Source organism: Musca vetustissima, unplaced genomic scaffold (genome assembly GCF_032173495.1).
Source record: "Musca vetustissima isolate MV318-11 ecotype Yass unplaced genomic scaffold, APGP_CSIRO_Mvet_v1 utg561, whole genome shotgun sequence".
NCBI classification, from domain to species: domain Eukaryota; kingdom Metazoa; phylum Arthropoda; class Insecta; order Diptera; family Muscidae; genus Musca; species Musca vetustissima.
The window spans coordinates 680,492-701,462 of NW_026886958.1; the positions used below are offsets into that span (position 1 = coordinate 680,492).

General features: G+C 39.8%; 1 protein-coding gene across 1 annotated transcript in view; it reads right to left on the minus strand.

Annotated features, from left to right (window-relative positions):
- Window positions 1-17,983, minus strand: part of LOC133334444 (endoplasmic reticulum aminopeptidase 2) — a 122,704-nt gene extending 104,721 nt beyond the window's left edge. Inside the window, exon 1 of the mRNA XM_061542741.1 lies at window positions 17,812-17,983. Within this exon, the coding sequence (XP_061398725.1) occupies window positions 17,812-17,965 (154 nt within the window). The 5' untranslated portion in view covers window positions 17,966-17,983. The remainder of the gene's footprint in view (window positions 1-17,811) is intronic.
- Window positions 17,984-20,971: the final 2,988 nt, after the last annotated feature.

Below are 20,971 nucleotides of genomic sequence, written 5' to 3' on the forward strand. Positions count from 1 at the left end.
TATATTTTCGTTAAATTTTACATAAATATACTTTTTTGGTTATTGACCGTAGAGTTAACGGCGTACCGAATAGCGTGTATCAATTTTGCTATAAATCGTTTTCCATAAATTTATCATGATAGTCACAGACGACTCTAAATCGGCCTGAATGAAATTAAATTAATCATTGGTTGCAGAAAGATTTGAGTATGTTCCTTCGAGGGAACATTGACATACACTTGTAAGGATACATATGTACAATATACCCAATATGGTGAAGGGTATCATATAATCGGTCCAGTCCGACTTTACTACTTTCCTTACTTGTTCATCACTTGCGTTATAGGCCCAATAGGAAGTAAACTGCCTACTTTAATAGAATTATATAAAAGGATATTCACCGGAGATCCCACAATGTATATATGTCGATTTACGCATGTCCGTCTGTTAAAATCACGATAGAGATCGCAATATTTAAGACAGAGCTCTGAAGTTTTACACAGAGATTGTTAGTGCGCCTAGGATATTTGGTATTCCAAATGACATATATCGGTACATCCCAATATTCGGTATTTTGGGGATTTTGGACACATTTTCCAACCGAATTTCCTGTTATTTGGTATTTTTGGTGCTTATTGAATAGCACATGTCCCAACCAAAAATTATTAATATTGACTCAAGTTTCAGGATAGCCACCATATAACGATACTCCCCAGTATTCGGCATTTTAGGGACGTTTTCCAACCAAATTCGATTTGATATTTTAAAGATTGTGGACTCGTTTCCCAACCAAACTGACTGTTATTTGGGTATCTCATTGAATACATATCCGTATCAACAATTTCTAATATTGGCACAAATTTCAGGGTATCCCCCATATAACGATACTCCCCAGTATTCGGCATTTTAGGGACGTTTTCCAACCAAACTAGCTGTTATTTGGTATTTGCGGTTCTCATTGAAAAAACACACATCCGTACCGTAAATTATTAATATTGACCCAAGTTTCTGAGTGGCCCCCATATAAATAAGTTTTTGAGTAGCGATTACCCCATATTCTTAATGTTGGTGCCTTTCAATCGAAGTGAATCTACCTTCACATTTTTTATTATCGTTGGGTACAAAATCTCTCTATCAACCCGAACTGATTGTAATTTGAAAATGCATTAATATCATTTGAAATGCATTTTTAAAATTTAGGGACACATACCTGAAGCATTGCACTTTTGGGGTCCATTTTCGACCTTGATCTGGATTTGGTATAACAATTTTTGCAAAATATGGAAGAAATTGTGTATTCCGTTTTCTTAAAGTGTGACTATTTTGTAAGGGAGGTACCAAAGGGAGTGGACTGATATTTATCTTCATCTTCAAACTTGATTTTAGTTTGAAGTATTAAATCTGACACTTTATATGATCGATCTTTTGGTACTTTGTGGGGAAGCTATCAGAAGAATTAAACTGATTTAAGTCTCAAAAATCTTTCGAAAACATTCATATGCATCAGATTGCCACTTATACTGACGGAAATTTGTAAATCGACTCCAAGTAGTCTGATACAGATTTAATCCATAGAAAATTGGTGTCTAAAACCAGAAACATAATTTTCTGTGTATATAAGCTATATGTGCTTTGTATTAGGCATAAAGCTGAGACCGCATCATTGTATATGGTATATGCAAAGGCCAGAAGAAATACGGTTCGATATCTGACCTTGGACAAATATTTTAAACGTTTTAAGGGAAATTTCTTTGCAACCAATTCGAATGAAAAAGGTATCCAAGATCATTCAAATACAAAGAAATGAGGGTACCATTATATGAAGGCCATACCATGAAGATCTTACCATGGATCAATATTCATAATGTTGGTAGTAAAATTTGGCACCTCGCTGGTAAAACTGTTTCAAAATGTTGGAAACCCCCAAAATCAGGAGCTTTATTATATTTGATGCTAAGCTAAAACTGAATGGAATATGTGAGGCAGAATCGATTAATTGCATTGCAACACAATTTACAGTTTTTCAAAATTCCCTTCGGTTATCTACACATTGAAATAAATTGTCAAAAGTTTAAACTAAGTTCTCCTATACAAAATATAACCCTTATAGAATTTACTAAGTTGTAACTGATTAATAGACATAAAATAGTAAATGATTAAAATCCAATTAATTTTTAATAACACATCCTTCAAATTGTGTATCATTCACTCAAATTCACTTTCTCAAATTACATTAAATCATGAATGTGCGTACATGAATGACATACTTAAATACCTGCTCTTCAATTAATGAAAACCCCAAAAAATATATTTACGTTACACTTAATTTAACTAAAAAGCAGCAACTTATTTACGGCAGCTTAAAAAGTGCCTATTTTAATTGCCAAACAACACCAGGGCAACGCACAGCAATTTTTTTCCTTTAAAGTATTCCCTAGAGGCACATATTCTCGGCCGCCCAAAGGCATATAGGAGCAAAAGCAGTGACAAAATGAAGAAAAAAATCGAAAGTAAATGCTGTTGAATAGTAGATGACACACATTTATGACACGCTCCCTCCCTCTCTTCCTTTACATTCCAGATCATAGCATCTCAATGAGTCAGAATATGACCCAAGTGCATTTTCTTAGCACAACGAAGGAGTCCCTTTTTTCCTTCAGCAGCAACAACAACATCCCGCTTCGCAGTGTGCAATTGAAAACATATTCTGAAGCATCCTCAGAAGGGTTTGGTCCCGAGATAAAATAAAGTCAACAATATCATGACACTTGAGTGGAAGGGAATGAAAAAGCAAATAGGACTGTGTGTGTGACACAACTGACATGTGTGTGACACATGTAACTATGTATAGGTAATGACTATCCTGTATGAGGGGCTGTACAATAATTATATAAAATATATACGAACGTTCTCTATAGAAAAAATTAGATGAGGCTCCATTGTTTTGCTATGGGAAATTTCAAGCCTCAGTTCACTGAGGCCGGGCTTGTTTTTCTATAGAAAAACTTTCGATAGAAAAGCTTTCGATAGAAATACTTTCGATAGAAAAACTATCAAGCCTCAGTTCACTGAGGCTGGGCTTGTTTTTCTATAGAAAAACTATCAAGCCTCAGTCCACTGAGACCGGGATGTTTTTCTGCAGAAAAACTATCAAGCCTCAGTTCACTGATGCTGGGTTTGTTTTTCTATAGAAAATCTATCAAGCCTAAGTTCACTGAGGCCGGGATGTTTTTCTATAGAAAAACTATCAAGCCTAAGTTCACTGAGGTCGGGATGTTTTTCTATAGAAAAACTATCAAGCCTAAGTTCACTGAGGCCGGGATGTTTTTCTATAGAAAAACTATCAAGCCTCAGTTCACTGAGGCTGGGCTTGTTTTTCTAAAAAACATTATCAAGCCTCAGTTCACTGAAGCCGGGATGTTTTTCTAAAGAAAAACTATCAATGCTCAGTTCACTGAGGCCGGGATGTTTTGCTATCGAAAAACTGTCAAGCCTCAGTTTATTGAGACCGGGATGTTATTCTATAAAAAAACTATCAAGCTTCAGTTCACTGAGGCCGGGATGTTTGTGGATATAAAAACTATCAAGCCTCAGTTTACTGAGGCCGGTATGTTTTTCTATAGGCCTTAGTGAACAGCACGCCTATAGAACCTCCCACTTCAGTTCGCCTATAGAGACTCCCTCTTCAGCTCGCCTATAGAGACTCCCTTTTTCGCCTATAGGCCTTAGCTCGCCTATAGAGAACAGCACAGCTCACCTATAGAGCCTTCTACTTCAGCTCACCTATAGACCCTCCCTCTTCAGCTCGCCTATAGAGACTCCCTCTTCAGCTCGCCTATAGAGACTCCCTTTTCAGCTCGCCTATAGAGACTCCCTTTTCAGCTCGCCTATAGAGCCTTCTACTTCAGCTCACCTATAGAGCCTTCTACTTCAGCTCACCTATAGACCCTCCCTCTTCAGCTCGCCTATAGAGACTCCCTCTTCAGCTCGCCTATAGAGACTCCCTTTTCAGCTCGCCTATATAGACTCGCCTATAGAGCCTCCCACTTCAGCTCACCTATAGAGACTCGCTTCAGCTCGCCTATAGAGACTCGCTTCAGCTCGCCTATAGAGACTCGCTTCAGCTCGCCTATAGAGACTCGCTTCAGCTCGCCTATAGAGACTCGCTTCAGCTCGCCTATAGAGACTCGCTTCAGCTCGCCTATAGAGACTCGCTTCAGCTCGCCTATAGAGACTCGCTTCAGCTCTCCTATAGAGGGAACCCCATTTCAGCTCGACTATAGAGCCTCCCACATCAGATGGTCTATAGATACGCCCTGGTATATAGAGCCTGACTTCAGCTCGTCTATTGACTCTCCCTTCTGTTAGTCTAATGATACTCCCTCCAGCTCGTTTCCCCTTAACTTCAAACCCGATCCTCCTTATTTTCATAAATTCCAAATTCATTTTAAACGAAGTTACTTTGTTTTACAAATTTTCTAAAAGATGAGAGATATGGCGTTAAAATTTGATGCACTGGGCTGAGCAGCAAGGAGGATACAATGCAACATTAAGAACTGGGAATAGAAAAAGGATGCAATGCCATACCATGAATGTTATCAGACAAATACTCACACACCGACATAGTCGTAAAGAAGGCCCTACGCCAACAACAACAGCAGCGGCCAGAGAACTTGTTCATGGCTGCATGTACAAATAAAATAATGTTAATAACACAAAAAAATCGCATACATGTTCATATGCCTGTAAGTGTGTGTGAGTGTGTGTTATTGTGTTAACAGGATAAATGTGTGTGTTATCCTAACTGACAAGAGTAAACAATTCTCAAGTGACTTAAGCTTTAAGTGGCACTTTAAAAACACTGCGAACGCTTGCAACATTTTTATCATCTGGCTCGGAGGGAACCTAGCCTGGCCACGTCTGACCGTTGTGCATCATTTCTTCGCTTCCTTTATCCTTGACTGGCATTATTTTTTACCCCTACAGAAAATTTGTAGCAACAGCGATTTTTTTTCTCAACTATGTCACCAGCCAGTGTGGACAAAGGCAAATGAAAAAACAAAACAAACCCATCTTGCCAGTCATTTAAGTTATAGGCCCAGCAATCACTTCTCGCCCCCCTTCGTTAAACCATACCCTTATCATAAAATTTTCTAAATCTCATTCATGCTAGTCAGTCTTGTGTGGAGGTTTCCTTTTGTTTTTTTATTTGTTTGCTAGATTCCATGATAAAATAAACAACAGCAGCGGCAGCAGCAACAACAACACATGCAACTCAAACGAAAGTGAAGGTGGAAATATGTGTTTTTAGGTCGTCCACATCATCATCATAGTCATCGTCGTCATCATCATCACCATCAAGCCACTCGAATAATGGAAAATTGTGGTGAGTAGAAAGTTACATTGTAACCAGCCTACCTTCCTGTATCTACCAGTCCACCAGTTGGTAACCATGCTGTCCTTATGTTATGGAAAAATGATTTTCAATTCAAACGAAAATTTACCAACATGCAATCCATGGAGCTGGGCAGGCAACCAACAACAACTAATGGAGGGACAGTGATTTGCAAAGCGGAAAAAGGAAAAAAATAACTTCCTGAAGCCATGAAGTATATTTTTTAATGAAAAAAAAACTCAAAGGACAACATCTCATCAAGGGTCTCTGATTATTCATTTTGATCAAATAAAGAGACAACTCAGATCGTCTATAGGCACTCATTTCAACTCGTCTAAGGACTCACTTCAGCTCGTCTAAAGAGACTCCCCTTCAGCTCGTCTATAGAGACTTCCCCTTCAGCTCGTCTATAGAGACTCCCCTTCAGCTCGTCTATAGAGACTCCCCCTTCAGCTCGTCTATAGAGACTCCCCTTCAGCTCGTCTATAGAGACTCCCTTCAGCTCGTCTATAGAGACTCCCTTTTCAGCTCGCCTATAGAGACTCCCTAAACAACAGCAGCGGCAGCAGCAACAACAACACATGCAACTCAAACGAAAGTGAAGGTGGAAATATGTGTTTTTAGGTCGTCCACATCATCATAGTCATCGTCGTCATCATCATCACCATCAAGCCACTCGAATAATGGAAAATTGTGGTGAGTAGAAAGTTACATTGTAACCAGCCTACCTTCCTGTATCTACCAGTCCACCAGTTGGTAACCATGCTGTCCTTATGTTATGGAAAAATGATTTTCAATTCAAACGAAAATTTACCAACATGCAATCCATGGAGCTGGGCAGGCAACCAACAACAACTAATGGAGGGACAGTGATTTGCAAAGCGCAATTTTGCTAGCAAAGGAAAAAAATAACTTCCTGAAGCCATGAAGTATATTTTTTAATGAAAAAAAAAACTCAAAGGACAACATCTCATCAAGGGTCTCTGATTATTCATTTTGATCAAATAAAGAGACAACTCAGATCGTCTATAGGCACTCATTTCAACTCGTCTAAGGACTCACTTCAGCTCGTCTAAAGAGACTCCCCTTCAGCTCGTCTATAGAGACTTCCCCTTCAGCTCGTCTATAGAGACTCCCCTTCAGCTCGTCTATAGAGACTCCCCCTTCAGCTCGTCTATAGAGACTCCCCTTCAGCTCGTCTATAGAGACTCCCTTCAGCTCGTCTATAGAGACTCCCCTTCAGCTCGTATATAGAGACTCCCCTTCAGCTCGTCTATAGAGACTCCCTGCTTCAGCTCGTCTATGAAAGACTCCCTGCTTCAGCTCGTCTATGAAAGACTCCCTGCTTCAGCTCGTCTATGAAAGACTCCCTGCTTCAGCTCGTCTATGAAAGACTCCCTGCTTCAGCTCGTCTATGAAAGACTCCCTGCTTCAGCTCGTCTATGAAAGACTCCCTGCTTCAGCTCGTCTATGAAAGACTCCCTGCTTCAGCTCGTCTATGAAAGACTCCCTGCTTCAGCTCGTCTATGAAAGACTCCCTGCTTCAGCTCGTCTATGAAAGACTCCCTGCTTCAGCTCGTCTATGAAAGACTCCCTGCTTCAGCTCGTCTATGAAAGACTCCCTGCTTCAGCTCGTCTATGAAAGACTCCCTGCTTCAACTCGTCTATGAAAGACTCCCTGCTTCAGCTCGTCTATGAAAGACTCCTTGCTTCAGCTCGTCTATGAAAGACTCCCTGCTTCAGCTCGTCTATGAAAGACTCCCTGCTTCAGCTCGTCTATGAAAGACTCCCTGCTTCAGCTCGTCTATGAAAGACTCCCTGCTTCAGCTCGTCTATGAAAGACTCCCTGCTTCAGCTCGTCTATGAAAGACTCCCTGCTTCAGCTCGTCTATGAAAGACTTCCTGCTTCAGCTCGTCTATGAAAGACTCCCTGCTTCAGCTCGTCTATGAAAGACTCCCTTCAGCTCGTCTATGAAAGACTCCCTTCAGCTCGTCTATAAAGACTCCCTTCAGCTCGCCTACAAAAGAATCACATAAGCTCGTCTTAAAGACCCCCATCAGCTTGGCTGAAGACTCCCTCCTGTTATAGAGACCCCCTCCTGCTCGTCTAAAGAGACTCCCTCCTGCTCGTCTATAGAGACTCCCTCCTGCTCGTCTATAGAGACTCCCTCCTGCTCGTCTATAGATACTCCCTCCTTCTCGTCTATACAGACTCCCTCCTGCTCGTCTATAGAGACTCCCTCCTTCTCGTCTATAGAGACTTCTCCTGCTCGTTTATAAAGACTCCCTCCTGCTCATCTATAAAGACTCCCTTCAGCTTGTCTATGAAAGACTCCCTCCTGCTCGTCTATAGAGACTCCCTCCTGCTCGTCTTTAGAGACTCCCTCCTGCTTGTATATAGAGAGTTTATGAAAGACTCCCTTCAGCTCTTCTATGAAAGACTCCCTTCAGCTCGTTTATGAAAGACACCCTTCAGCTCGTCTAAAAGGGTTCATCCTTGATCGTCTATAGACACTCCTTTTATCTCGTTTATAAAGACTCTCTTCGGCTCGTCTATAATGACCCATTCAGTCCTTCTATAGGGACTCCTCAAAAGCCCTTCTATAAAGACTCTTCAGTTCTTCTATGGAGACCCCCTTCAGTCGACCCATCAAGTCTCCTCTCAGGCCGTCTATAAAGACTCCCCAGCTCTTCTATCTCTTCAGATCGTCTTTAAATACTTCTCTCAACTCGTCTAGACAGACTCCATCAGCTTCGTCTGATTCTTCCCAATTTTTATGCAATTTTCATCTTTTCAAACCCCTGTAAATCGAATAATTTTAAACAAAAAAAGAAATAAATATGAAATGGAAAGACAACGAAGTGAAAGCTGTTTTGTTGCAAATGGAAAATGGCACAAGTGGTGGAAATGCTAAAATATATGCCACAACTAAATAAAAGCCAAACCATCCCGCCTTCATTTCCCAAACACTACAGCCATCTGCTGTTATCCCGAAGTCCCTAACAAACATTTTGTTGCTTTCACTGCTGCTGTTTCTGATGATACTTGGCAAAGTGGGAAATAATTTTATTTTAACCATAGTAGAGATGGAGGCTTGAAGCACTTGAATTGTTATAACTAGGCCTCGGCAGCACAAAATGACAGATCCGCAACGATAACGGAACAACGGAAAAGGAAGAGACGACATAAACGTTAGAAACTAAATACAAATGACGGTATGAGATGGAGAAAAATGCAGCTGCAATATGTTGCATGCCTTTTGTTGGTTGTAATTAAATTGCTTGCAAATGTTTTGCAACTGTCCCCCTCCCCTCATTATTCCGCTCAAAGGACTTTGTAAATTGTCATAACGCAGTATGTTTAATGACAAGTACCGGGAGGAAAAAGAAAGCAAAAACTTGCAACCACTTCTCACTTACTACTAAACTCCTAAATGTATGCTTTAATTTTCAGTTCACCCCCTCCCTTAAGATAGGCCTTTTTCCGATGCCAAGGACTGTTGTGGTTGCCATATGTTCTGCTCAGTACTGTGATAGGCCAAAATTTATTACTTCTCCAAGATGAGTTACAACACACTTCTCACACATTTCACACCGCCACGACAGCCCTCACTTTCTGAGTCGGAAGCCAGAACGTCCATAACCACTACTACCTCATCGACACACAATTAAAATTTATGGCAAACAATTTTATTTCTAATTATGTCACAAATTGTGCTATAATTACAACAACAACAGTAGTAGTAGCAAACACGCTCGTATAGCCAAATATGTGCCACAGAAATGTGTCCTGGAAAAAGTTCAATGTCCTCCAATAAGTGGCGGTTTTTTTTTCTTTGCTGAAATGCCAATAATAATAACAGTAAAAATATGTGGTATAATGAAAGGTTGTTAACATTGTCGTGGTAAACCGAGAGGGGGAGAAGGGGGTATATTATGATTACAAAATGGGAAAGTTTGTGGACAACCAAGGAGAAGTGAAAATAAAATCGAAATATCCAAGATGAAGGGAATCTGAATGGAAGGGATGACTGCAGTCCGTATATAGGAGTAGAAGAGAGAGTACTTTATTGAACGAAGTACTTATAGACGACCTGGAGATTAACTTTATAGGTGACCTCAAACGTGTTTTAGACGGATTCACGAGAGAGTATTTAAAAGTGTGTCTATAAAAATCTCTGCACAGCTCGTATATAAAGTTCTTAAGAGCTACAAAGACTTGTCTCTATTGTCTATATTCTTTTCATACATTATTAAGAATCCGATCAGCTCGTCTAAAAAAACCCTCGACTAGTATATGTTGATTCTATGGTCTTCAGCTCGTCTAGAAAAGCTTCTTATTCATCAACTCCGCTATAAAAACTCCCTGGCTCCACAAATTGTCCATATATATGTTTTTCTTGTTCTTCAGCCCTGCCTCCTGCCCTTCAACAGAAAATATCCCGTGCTTTAGCTCGCCTATAAAGACTTCCTGTTCTTCAACTCGCTTACAAAGATTTCCAGATAGCTCCGTTAATCGATAATTCAATCATGGCCTTCAACTCGTTATCAGAACTACCTGCCTTCACTTTGTCTATAGAGACACTCTTGTATTCAGCTCGTCTGTAAAAACTCCATGGCCCCTTAACCCGTATACAAATAATATCAACCTTCAGCTTAGTCTAAAAAGACTGGGTGGACTATAAACTCGCCAATAAAGATTCCTTGGCCCTTCACACGGTTTGTGAGAACACAATGGACCATGAGCTCAAATACAAAGGTTTCCTGCCCTTAGTGCGTCTATAAAGATCCTGTCGTTCTCCGTGTCTCAAAAAAGTCCCTTCCCTGTTAAGATCTCCCTCGAGGACGTCAATAAAGACGCCGTATAGTTCGTATTTAAAGACTCGTCTTTAAAAATCTTTGCTTTTATATAGATTCGCTAAGCACTCAGTTCAACTACAAAAATTCCTAGGGCCTTAAGATCCTATAAAAAAATTCAGTAAACCTTTCTGTTCGCCTCTAAAAAATCACGCTTTTAGGCGTCTATAAAGAATTCTTGATCCTTCGGCTCCATTTTAGAAAAGACCCATCTCTTCAGGACACCTTTAACAAGTTCCTAACCATTCAGTTCGTCTATAAAGACCATCTCTTTCAGATCGGCTTTAACTACTCCTTCCTTTAAGTCTCCTTTAAAGACTGCGTCATCCGTCTTACCTATATAAAGACTCCCTTCCGCCCGTCTATAAAGACTCAAAACAATTCGACTAAAAATACTTCCTCCTTCTCCCCTCAGCTCCTCTATAAAGACTCTCTTCAGCTCGTCTATGAAAGACTCCCTTTAGGTCGTCTATGAAAGACTCCCTTCGTCAGCTCGTCTATGAAAGACTCCCTGCATCTCGTCTATGAAAGACTCCCTCCAGCTCGTCTATGAAAGACTCCCTTCAGCTCGTCTATGAAAGACTCCCTTCAGCTCGTCTATGAAAGACTCCCTTCAGCTCGTCTATGAAAGACTCCCTTCAGCTCGTCTATGAAAGACTCCCTTCAGCTCGTATATGAAAGACTCCCTTCAGCTCGTCTATAAAAGACTCCCTGCATCTCGTCTATGAAAGACTCCCTGCAGCTCGTCTATGAAAGACTCCCTTCAGCTCGTCTATGATAGACTCCCTTCAGCTCGTCTATGATAGACTCCCTTCGTCAGCTCGTCTATGATAGACTCCCTTCAGCTCGTCTATGATAGACTCCCTTCAGCTCGTCTATGATAGACTCCCTTCACAGCTCGTCTATGAAAGACTCCCTTCACAGCTCGTCTATGAAAGACTCCCTTCACAGCTCGTCTATAAAAGACTCCCTTCACAGCTCGTCTATGAAAGACTCCCTTCACAGCTCGTCTATGAAAGACTCCCTTCCACTCGTCTACAAAGACTTCCTTCAGCTCGCCTATAAAGACTCCCCTCAGCTAGTCTATGAAAGACTCCCCTCAGCTTGTCTATGAAAGACTCCCCTCAGCTTGTCTATGAAAGACTCCCCTCAGCTCGTCTATGAAAGACTCCCCTCAGCTCGTCTATGAAAGACTCCCCTCAGCTCGTCTATGAAAGACTCCCCTCAGCTCGTCTATGAAAGACTCCCCTCAGCTCGTCTATGAAAGACTCCCCTCTGCTCATCTATGAAAGACTCCCCTCATTTTGCCTATAAATCCTCCAACCAGCTCATCCATGACGACCCTATGCAGGTCTTCTATGAAGATTTCCTTGTTCATAAAGCGCCCTTTTTCTTCTTATACAAAAACTACTTTCCGCTTGACCATAAAGAGTCCCCCTGTCTTGTCTATGAAGATTTTCTCTTGCTGGTCCTCGTCCATAAATTTTAATTGTCATTCTTCTGTCCTCTTTAATTTGTTGACATCATTTCCGTGTTCAAATTTATATTACAAACTTTTTGTAGTTTGGCCTACCTACCTATGTACATATGTATCTAACCATCCTCCGGGTTCTAAAAGTTTCTCTCTACTGGCACAACCATTTCGGGTTCATTCAACTTTGAAAATTTTTGACAGGTGTTGTTAAGCCGATGCTAATAAAAATGGACACCAACACAATTGTTACAAACACAAACACCCACACACTTACAATGAGTATATCTACCTCTCTCTGGTGAATTCCGCAACTACCAAAAGGTATTCTCTGCCAATTTGCAATATTCTCGAATATTTATAACACACAATTTTTGCTCAGGATGACTTATAAATTTTGCACTGAACATTTTATATTTGTTTATGTTGTTGGTGTTGTGTGTGTTCTATGAAAAATATTCTACTGCATAGCCTATAATATCCCTTAAGTTAGATGGTATGTATGTCCGGGAGGTTCGACATGGTCACACAATAACCACTTGATAGACGACGGTCGATAAAATTTTAATTAGTCGATTTTTATTTGAAGTTGTTTATTCTCAAACTTTTTCCCCGATTTCGATTCTAAATGAAATACCAATTGAAGTGTCTGTCTGTCGGTTTGTTCCGACAAGGCTGTAGGGGCGAATGATGCATGCATTACATAAAGATGTTATGCTATTGCAATTTTAATTGCCTGGAAAACTGCCGAACCTATGGAATGGCGAACGTCATAATTATATAATCGTTTAATGTGTTTATCGATTGTGGGTTATGTTTGAGCAGGAGGAGTGTTTCATGAGAGCCTATAAAGGAAAGGAGATGTTGGTTTTTGAGAGAATGGGTATATCAGCCGGTTGACAACAAGGTATCATAATGTTATTAGAAATAATTTGGGTTACCGCAAATACTGTCAGGTGTCAATATAAATTAAGTTCCAAAACTTAAACCAGAAAATATTTTATAGATATACAGAAGGAAGTATTTGTAGATGAAGAAAAGAGGGTCGATAGGTGAGCTGAAGTGTACAATTATAGACCGTCTAAAATTAATATTTATAGACGAAGAAAGCCTTTTAAAAGATCAGATCAGATTTTTTTATACGAGAAGAAGAAAATATTTATATACCGGCGACTAGGTAGAGTTTTTGGTAGATGTTCAACTCGTCAGGAGGTTCTTCTCCAGCTTGTCTATGAAGACCCTATAGTTCATCCGTAAAGACTACATCCAGCTCGTTTATCAATATTATCTTCAGGTGGTCTATAAGGACTCGTCTACAAAGACTTCATCCAGCTTGTCTACAAATACACCCTCAAGTAGATCTCTAAAGACCCTCCCTTCACTTTTTTATTAAAGGTCTTCATGAACCATACGTTTACAAACCTGTCCGTTTTCATACCTGAAACCCACCGAAGTCCTTAAATCCTTAAAAATTTTTTGCGGTGGATTAAAGACGGAGAATTTTTTTTTTTAATTAAATTCATAATGAAAAACTGTTTACCCACAACAACAACAACGTCATCAAGTACAATAATACAACTATGCATGCCTGTGCATGAATCCTCCGCATCAGTCAGTTAGTGCCACGATTATTCATTGTTTTCGAAATTCCATAACGAATTCCTGCCATAATAATACAACACGTTTGCAATTAAGCAATTGTCACAATGAATGATGTGAGAATGGAACATCGAGGGTACACTCAAAGAAAAATCTCAATGCATAACCAATTACCAATCTTATGACTGCTGACAACAACAAGATGCAATAGTCATGGAAATTCGTAGTGAGAGGCACTAAATGTGTTAAAAGGATTAGGGTATTAGTTAAGGTCCATCTCATGATAAATGATGTGAACTTTTAGATTTTGGGGGTCTCAACTGGTTCAATTGGGCGCCAAACCAAGGCTGTATGACCTTGGTTTTGCTCTTTTGTTTAGAGTCCATTTCGAAATTCCATAACGAATTCCTGTCATAATAATACAACACGTTTGCAATTAAGCAATTGTCACAATGAATGATGTGAGATTGGAACATCGAGTGTACACTCAAAGAAAAATCTCAATGCATAACCAATTACCAATCTTATGACTGCTGACAACAACAAGATGCAATAGTCATGGAAATTCGTAGTGAGAGGCACTATATGTGTTAAAAGGATTAGGGTATTAGTTAAGGTCCATCTCATGATAAATGATGTGAACTTTTAGATTTTGCAACTGGTTCAATTGGTAATACTAAAAACCAAGGCTGTATGACCTTGGTTTTGCTCTTTTGTTTAGAGTCCATATAGACGTAGATCCACGATTTGTTACCTGTGGCGATCTTATAAACGATGTTTGAAACACAGCGTTCGTAATACTAAAAAATTCTAAGTGGTATAAAAAATAGTCCATTTTATGGACTAATGAAGAAATAATTCCAAACATTGGTATTACTGTCTCAAATAGCGTTTGCGATCTTCAGCATTCCCCTGTACATAAATACTTCCCGAATTCAATTCATATACTCGTTGATACCTCTACTTATCTGTATAAGGAATTCTGCGTCTCCAGACAGTAGGGAGCCCTTGCGTCAGTTCTTCTGCAAATGGGTATATCTACCTCTCTCTCTGGTGAATTCCGCAACTACCAAAAGGCATTCTCTACCAATCTGCAGTATTCTCGAATATTTATAACACAATATTTTTGCACAGGATGACTTATACATTTTTAGCTGAATATTTTATTTTTGTTTATGTTTTTGGTGTTGTGTGTGTTCTATGAAAAATATATTCTACTGCATAGCCTATAATATCCTTTAAGTTAGATGGTATGTATGTCCGGTTCCTTAACGCTATAGAGTCTCCCAGTCATTTTAGACAAGGATCCCATTAGCTCGTCTATATAAACTTTCTGAACGTTCAAATTTACAACAAATACTTTCAGGCCTTCAGTTCTCCTTAATTAATTCGCTTATAAAGACTCCGTGGTTCTCAGCTATTCGGTTCGTAATACTAAACATAGTGAATTTTGTGAAGAAATGAAGAAAACATTTTGAACATTGGTATTACTATTTCAAATAGCGTCTGCGCTCTTCAGCATTCCTCTATATATAAATATACTTCCTGACTTCAATTCATATATAGGACTCCCTGAGATTTAGATTGTCTCTATAAGGAATAATGCGTCTCCAGTCAAAAGGGAGCCCTACCGCCAACTCTTCTGTAAAGGTTTCCTGAGCGCTAAAATTTTTCTGTAACGTCTGTAAAGTCTCCCAACCCTGCAGTTTACTTAAAAACATTCCATGACCTTCAACTCGTCTATAGAGTATCCCCAGCCATTTTGGACCAGGAACCCATCAGATCATCTATAAAAACTCCCGGAACATTCAAATCTACAACAAAGACTCTCAGGCCTTCAATTCTCCCAAATTATCTCGCTTATAAAGAATCCTTGGTTCTCAGATATTCGGTTCGTAATACTAAACATAGTGAATTTCGTGGACTAATGAAGAAATAATTTTGAACATTGGTATTGCTGTCTCAACTAGCGTCTGCGCTCTTCAGCTTTCCTCTATATATAAATATTTCCTGACTTCAATTCATATATATATATAGGACTCCCTAAGGCCTCAGGTTGTCTGTATAAGGAATTCTGCGTCTTCAGTAAATAGGGAGCCCTTCCATCAGGTCTTCTATAAAGGTTCCCTTAACGCTAAAGTTGTGTTTCTTTAAAGACCTTAGATAGTCTGTAAAGACTCCCTACCCTACAGTTTATTTAGAAACATTCCATAATTTTCAACTCGTCAATGGAGACTCCCAGCCATTTAAGGCTATGATCCCATTAGCTTATGTATAAAAACTTTCTGAAAGTTTACATCTACAACAAAGACTCTCAGACCTTTATCTCGCTTATAAAGAATACGCAGTTCTTAAATATTCTATAAAGGCGATCTCTCATTCAGCTAGTCTATACAGACTCTGGCCATTCACCTTACCTATAAATATTCTCTGCTCTTCAACAGGTCATGATCTCCAGCTTGTCTAAAGAGAGTCCTTGACTACATGTGAAGACTACAAGGCCCCTCAGCTAACCTGCAAAGATTCTGTGACCCTTGAGATCGTCTATATAAATACTATCTAAATTTTACGTCGTCTATAAAGACCCTCTGCTCGCCAACTTGTCTATAAAGGCCACCCGACCTTAAGTTTGACTATAAAGACTCAGTAACCCATCGGATTTTCTATGGAAACTCTCCGACCTTCAGCAATTCAATGAAGACCATCTGCCCTTCAGCTTGTCTATAAATAAATCAGCTGCTCCATAATGACAATGCGGCTCTCTTCGGCATAGTATCTCTTCTTAAGCTAGTCTATATATACAACTTGCCCTTCAAATCTAGGCAATATAGACTTTAACTTGTGCTATTCAGCTCATCTATTAAGTCTATATGGCCCTTTGCCTGTCTAAAAAGTATCACTGTTTTCATTTTGTTTATAAAGGGTCCCCAGCTATCCACTTCCTTTGTACCCTTCAGCTATTCTATATATTGACTCCCTATCCTTCTGTAAATCTCTAATGAATGACAGCTTCCGCTGACCCACACATGAATACTCCCTGGTCTTCACATTTCCAGGTTGTCCATTATGACTATGTGGTCAATATGGCTTATTATAAAGACTCTCCAGCTCTATACAGACTTCTTGGGTCTTCACCTTTACTATAAAGAAGATTCTCTCTTTAGCTTATCTGTAATAGCCTCTTGCCCTCCTATAAAGATTCTGTGGACCTTCATCTCGTCCATATGTCTCCCTGGTCCTCATGCTCATGTCTTAGCTCGTCTACAACCGTTTATAGAAAATCCATTCAGAACGTCATTGGAGATTTATTCCCTTCAGCTCGTCTATAGAGACTCACTTCAGCTCGTTTTTAGAGACTCACTACAGAGACTCCTTTCCGCTCGTCTATAGAGACTCGATTCAGCTGGTCTATTAAAGACTCCCACTTCAGCTCGTCTATGAAAGACTCCCACTTCAGTTCGTCTATGATAGACTCCCACTTCAGCTCGTCTATGAAAGACTCCCACTTCAGCTCGTCTATGAAATACCCCATTCAGCTCGTCTATGAAAGATTCCTACTTCAGCTTAGACCTTCATCTCGTCCATATGTCCCCCTGGTCCTCATGCTCATGTCTTAGCTCGTCTACAACCCGTTTATACAAAATCCATTCAGAACGTCAATGGAGATTTATTCCTTTCAGCTCGTCTATAGAGACTCCCTTCAGCTCGTTTTTAGAGACTCACTACAGAGACTCCTTTCCGCTCGTCTATAGAGACTCGATTCAACTCGTCTATGAAAGACTCCCACTTCAGCTCGTCTATGAAAGACCAACTTCAGCTCCTCTATAAAATTTCTCTGAGTGTATTTTCTAGAATTTATTTTTTCATTAACAACAACTTTTCAAACATATAGTCGTGTGTAAATGACAGTAAGTTGAAGTCAATGGTGATGACAATGATGAGGAGGATTATTATGATGAGAACGACGACGAGAACAAGGCTGCAGCAGAAGAGACAGACGACAACGTTAAGATGTAGATGACGTTTGTAATGAATGATTGTTGCATGGAAGTGGGTATGGTATGATACGTGGCTCCTTGACTGATTGTTCGGTCGGTTGGTTGGTTGGCTGGCATAATTCTTCCTGGTGAAAGGAAAAGTATGAATGACGAACGTATACAAAACCACTTAAGGGTTCTTAACTTAATTATGAAATGAATAAAACATTTAAGGGTTGATTGTCGCCAAAGCAGAACGGGCAGCGGTGGCAGCAGCCAAGGCTCATGGGAGTGAGTTAGACAATAAAAGGCATGTTGCTGCCGGTAAATCCCTTTCGAAAATAAAACAAAAACCCCCATCACATAACAATACCATGCCCAAATTGGTTTTCCCACACATTCGAAAAGCTCATCAGGACACAATATAAGTGTGTGTCATCAACACAATTATCCTTGGATGTATCCTTCAATTTGATTTTATTTCTAAATGGCAATAAAAAAGGGGATTTATTTTTTTAGGTTGGGGTACTTACCAAATGTAACACCATTGGTCTGTTTCTCATTATCCTTTTCCTTGTCCTTATCCATTTTCTCGCCGCCCAAGGGCTCCAGCTCGATGCCATCCATTGTGGCAACTTTGTAGTCTCGCTTTGACATGTTGCCACAACAAAAACCGCAACATAACATTTGACCAATTTTGAAACCAATTTTGTCTGGTTGTTAGGCTTTAAAGAATCCGCTGGAAATGTAGACTAAGGTAGAGACTTGTGTGTTCTGCTGCCCAGTTGTCCCTTACTGCTTACTGTTTGTGGAATACCTTGTCGTGGCCAGTCAGCTGTGATTTACTGCAATTGTAGGTGTACGTGTGTGTATGGTTTTGGGAATTACTTATGTGGTCATTTAAAATTCCGAAATCCTGCTAAGCTCTACCATTTGGGGGCAACTTACTACTTAAGGGAGCTGTTTGTTTGGTTTGTTTCTTAAATGGTTTAATGATGTGTATGCGGGATGGTAGGTTCTGGTTCGGGTTACAAAATTTTAATCTATTCCACAGTTATGGTGTAGAGTAGTGATTTGTTGTTGTTCTCTAATCTAAGGATATCAGTGTAAACTTCTAGTCTAGTACGACTAACAGCTAAGGGGAGGTGTAAATGATATACATATATTCAAGTATAAATTGTTGTTGTTGTGTTTGTTAAAAAGGGTGTAAAAATTGGTCCAAGATCTGAAAAGAAAGAAAAGGAGAGAGAAAAAAATAAATTTTAAAAGAATGACTTATGGGTTACGAATATAATTAGATAGATATTTATAGGTTATAATAAACACCACCAGAGCCTTTAGTTCGTCTATACGAAGACTCCGCTGCAGTTTGTGAACAACTACCTGAGCCATCTTGTCGTCTATCAAAATTCTCTGTGGGTCTTGTATACCCACTGAGCCCTTTCAGAACGTCTATATATATAAAGACTCCCCTAGGCATTTAGATCATCTGCATACAAAAACTCTCTACATCAGTGACCATATACAGACTCCCCTCAGCTCGTCCCTAGAAACCCACATCGGTCTGTCTATAAAGATTACCTTCAGCTCGGCCGAAGAGATTCCTATAAGATTGTCAATAGACACTACCAGAGCCTTTAGTTCGTCTATACGAAGACTCCGGTGCAGTTTATTGAACAACTACCTGAGCCATCTTGTCGTCTATCAAAATACTCTGTGGGTCTTGTATACCCACTGAGCCCCTTCAGAACGTCTATATATATAAAGACTCCCCTAGCCATTTAGATCATCTGCATACAAAAACTCTCTACAACAGTCACCATATACAGACTCCCCTCAGCTCGTCCCTAGAGACCCACATCAGCCTGTCTATAAAGTTTACCTTCAGCTCGGCCGAAGAGATTCCCGTAAGATTGTCAATTGAGTCTCCTTTCAGATTATCAATAGAGTCTATAGAGACTCCTTGCAGACCACCTCTAGAAACTCACTTTATATCTTCTATAGAAACTCACATTAGCTGGTCTATATTAAAACTCCCTGATATTTTACTTCATCTATACAGACTACCCATCCCTTTGCCAACCAGATTGAACGAATACCACATGCATTGTAATAGAGACTTGGGTGGATTTTAAAGGGTTTCCCCCCCTATTACCTCCTTACACAAAATAAGAAATACAAGTATTCGAAGCCCTAATTGCAAATAGCAAAATATTGTGCTGGCATTTGTCTAAAGTGGCCCCACAAGTCATTGGTGGTAACAACGAAATATGGAAAATAATACCAACTCCATTTATTTTCGTTTTTCAACAAACAAAACAACAACACAAAAGATTTTCCAGAAAGGATATCCGTTTGCTTGACTTCGTTCCATTGTTTTGCTGTTATCCGAGAAAATATTGTTTCTGAATCCATTGGGGGGTTTGGGCAAGAATTTACAAACAATTGAACAGAAATGCATTGGCTGCACAGTTTAAGTAACTGAGAATAACATGGCTTGAAAATAGTATACAATTGCATAGTACTCGTTAATCGATTTGAATGTTTTAAAATTATTTTTCTTACAAACTTTAATACAAGGGAGTCTTTATAAAGAAGCTAAAAGGAGTCTTTATCGACCACCTGCAGGGAGTGTCTGTAGACGAACTGAATCGAGTCTCTATAGACGAGCGAACTGAAGTGAGAGTTTCTATAGACGAGCTGAAGCTGGGAGTCTCTATAGACGAGCTGAAGCTGGTAGTCTCTATAGACGAGCTGAAGCTGGGAGTCTCTATAGACGAGCTGAAGCTGGGAGTCTCTATAGACGAGCTGAAGCTGGGAGTCTCTATAGACGAGCTGAAGCTGGGAGTCTCTATAGACGAGCTGGGAGTCTCTATAGACGAGCTGAAGCTGGGAGTCTCTATAGACGAGCTGAAGCTGGGAGTCTCTATAGACGAGCTGAAGCTGGGAGTCTCTATAGACGAGCTGAAGTGAGAGTCTCTATAGACGAGCTGAAGCTGGGAGTCTCTATAGACGAGCTGAAGCTGGGGGTCTCTATAGACGAGCTAAAGCTGGGAGTCTCTATAGACAAGCTGAAGCTGGGAATCTCTATAGACAAGCTGAAGCTGGGAATCTCTATAGACGAGCTGAAGCTGAGAGTCTCTATAGACGAGCTGAAGCTGAGAGTCTCTTTAGACGAGGCTGAAGCTGAGAGCCTCTATAGACGAGCTGAAGCTGGGAGTCTCTATAAACGAGCTGAAGCTGGGAGTCTCAATAGACGAACTGAAGCTGGGAGTCTCTATAGACGAGCTTAAGTGAGAGTCTCTATAGACGAGCTGAAGGCAGGCGCGGATTTTATAAATAATATTTTTCAAGAACTTCTTTAACAAAACGCCTTAGGTTTTGTTAAAGAATATTTTTTTAAAGGCCATCCAAGGCGTGGATTTTTTAAGAATATTTTTTGAAACGCCATCCAAGGCGTGTATTTCTTTAGGATGTTTTCTTCAAAGACCATCGAATGTGTGAATTTTAAGGCATATTTTTTTCAAGGACCACCAAGGCGTAGATTTTTCAAGAAAATTTTTCAAGGACCATCAAGGCGTGGATTTTTCAAGAATATTTTTCAAGGACCACCAAGGCGTAGATTTTTCAAGAATATTTTTCAAGGACCATCAAGACGTGGATTTTTCAAGAATATTTTTCAAGGACCATCAA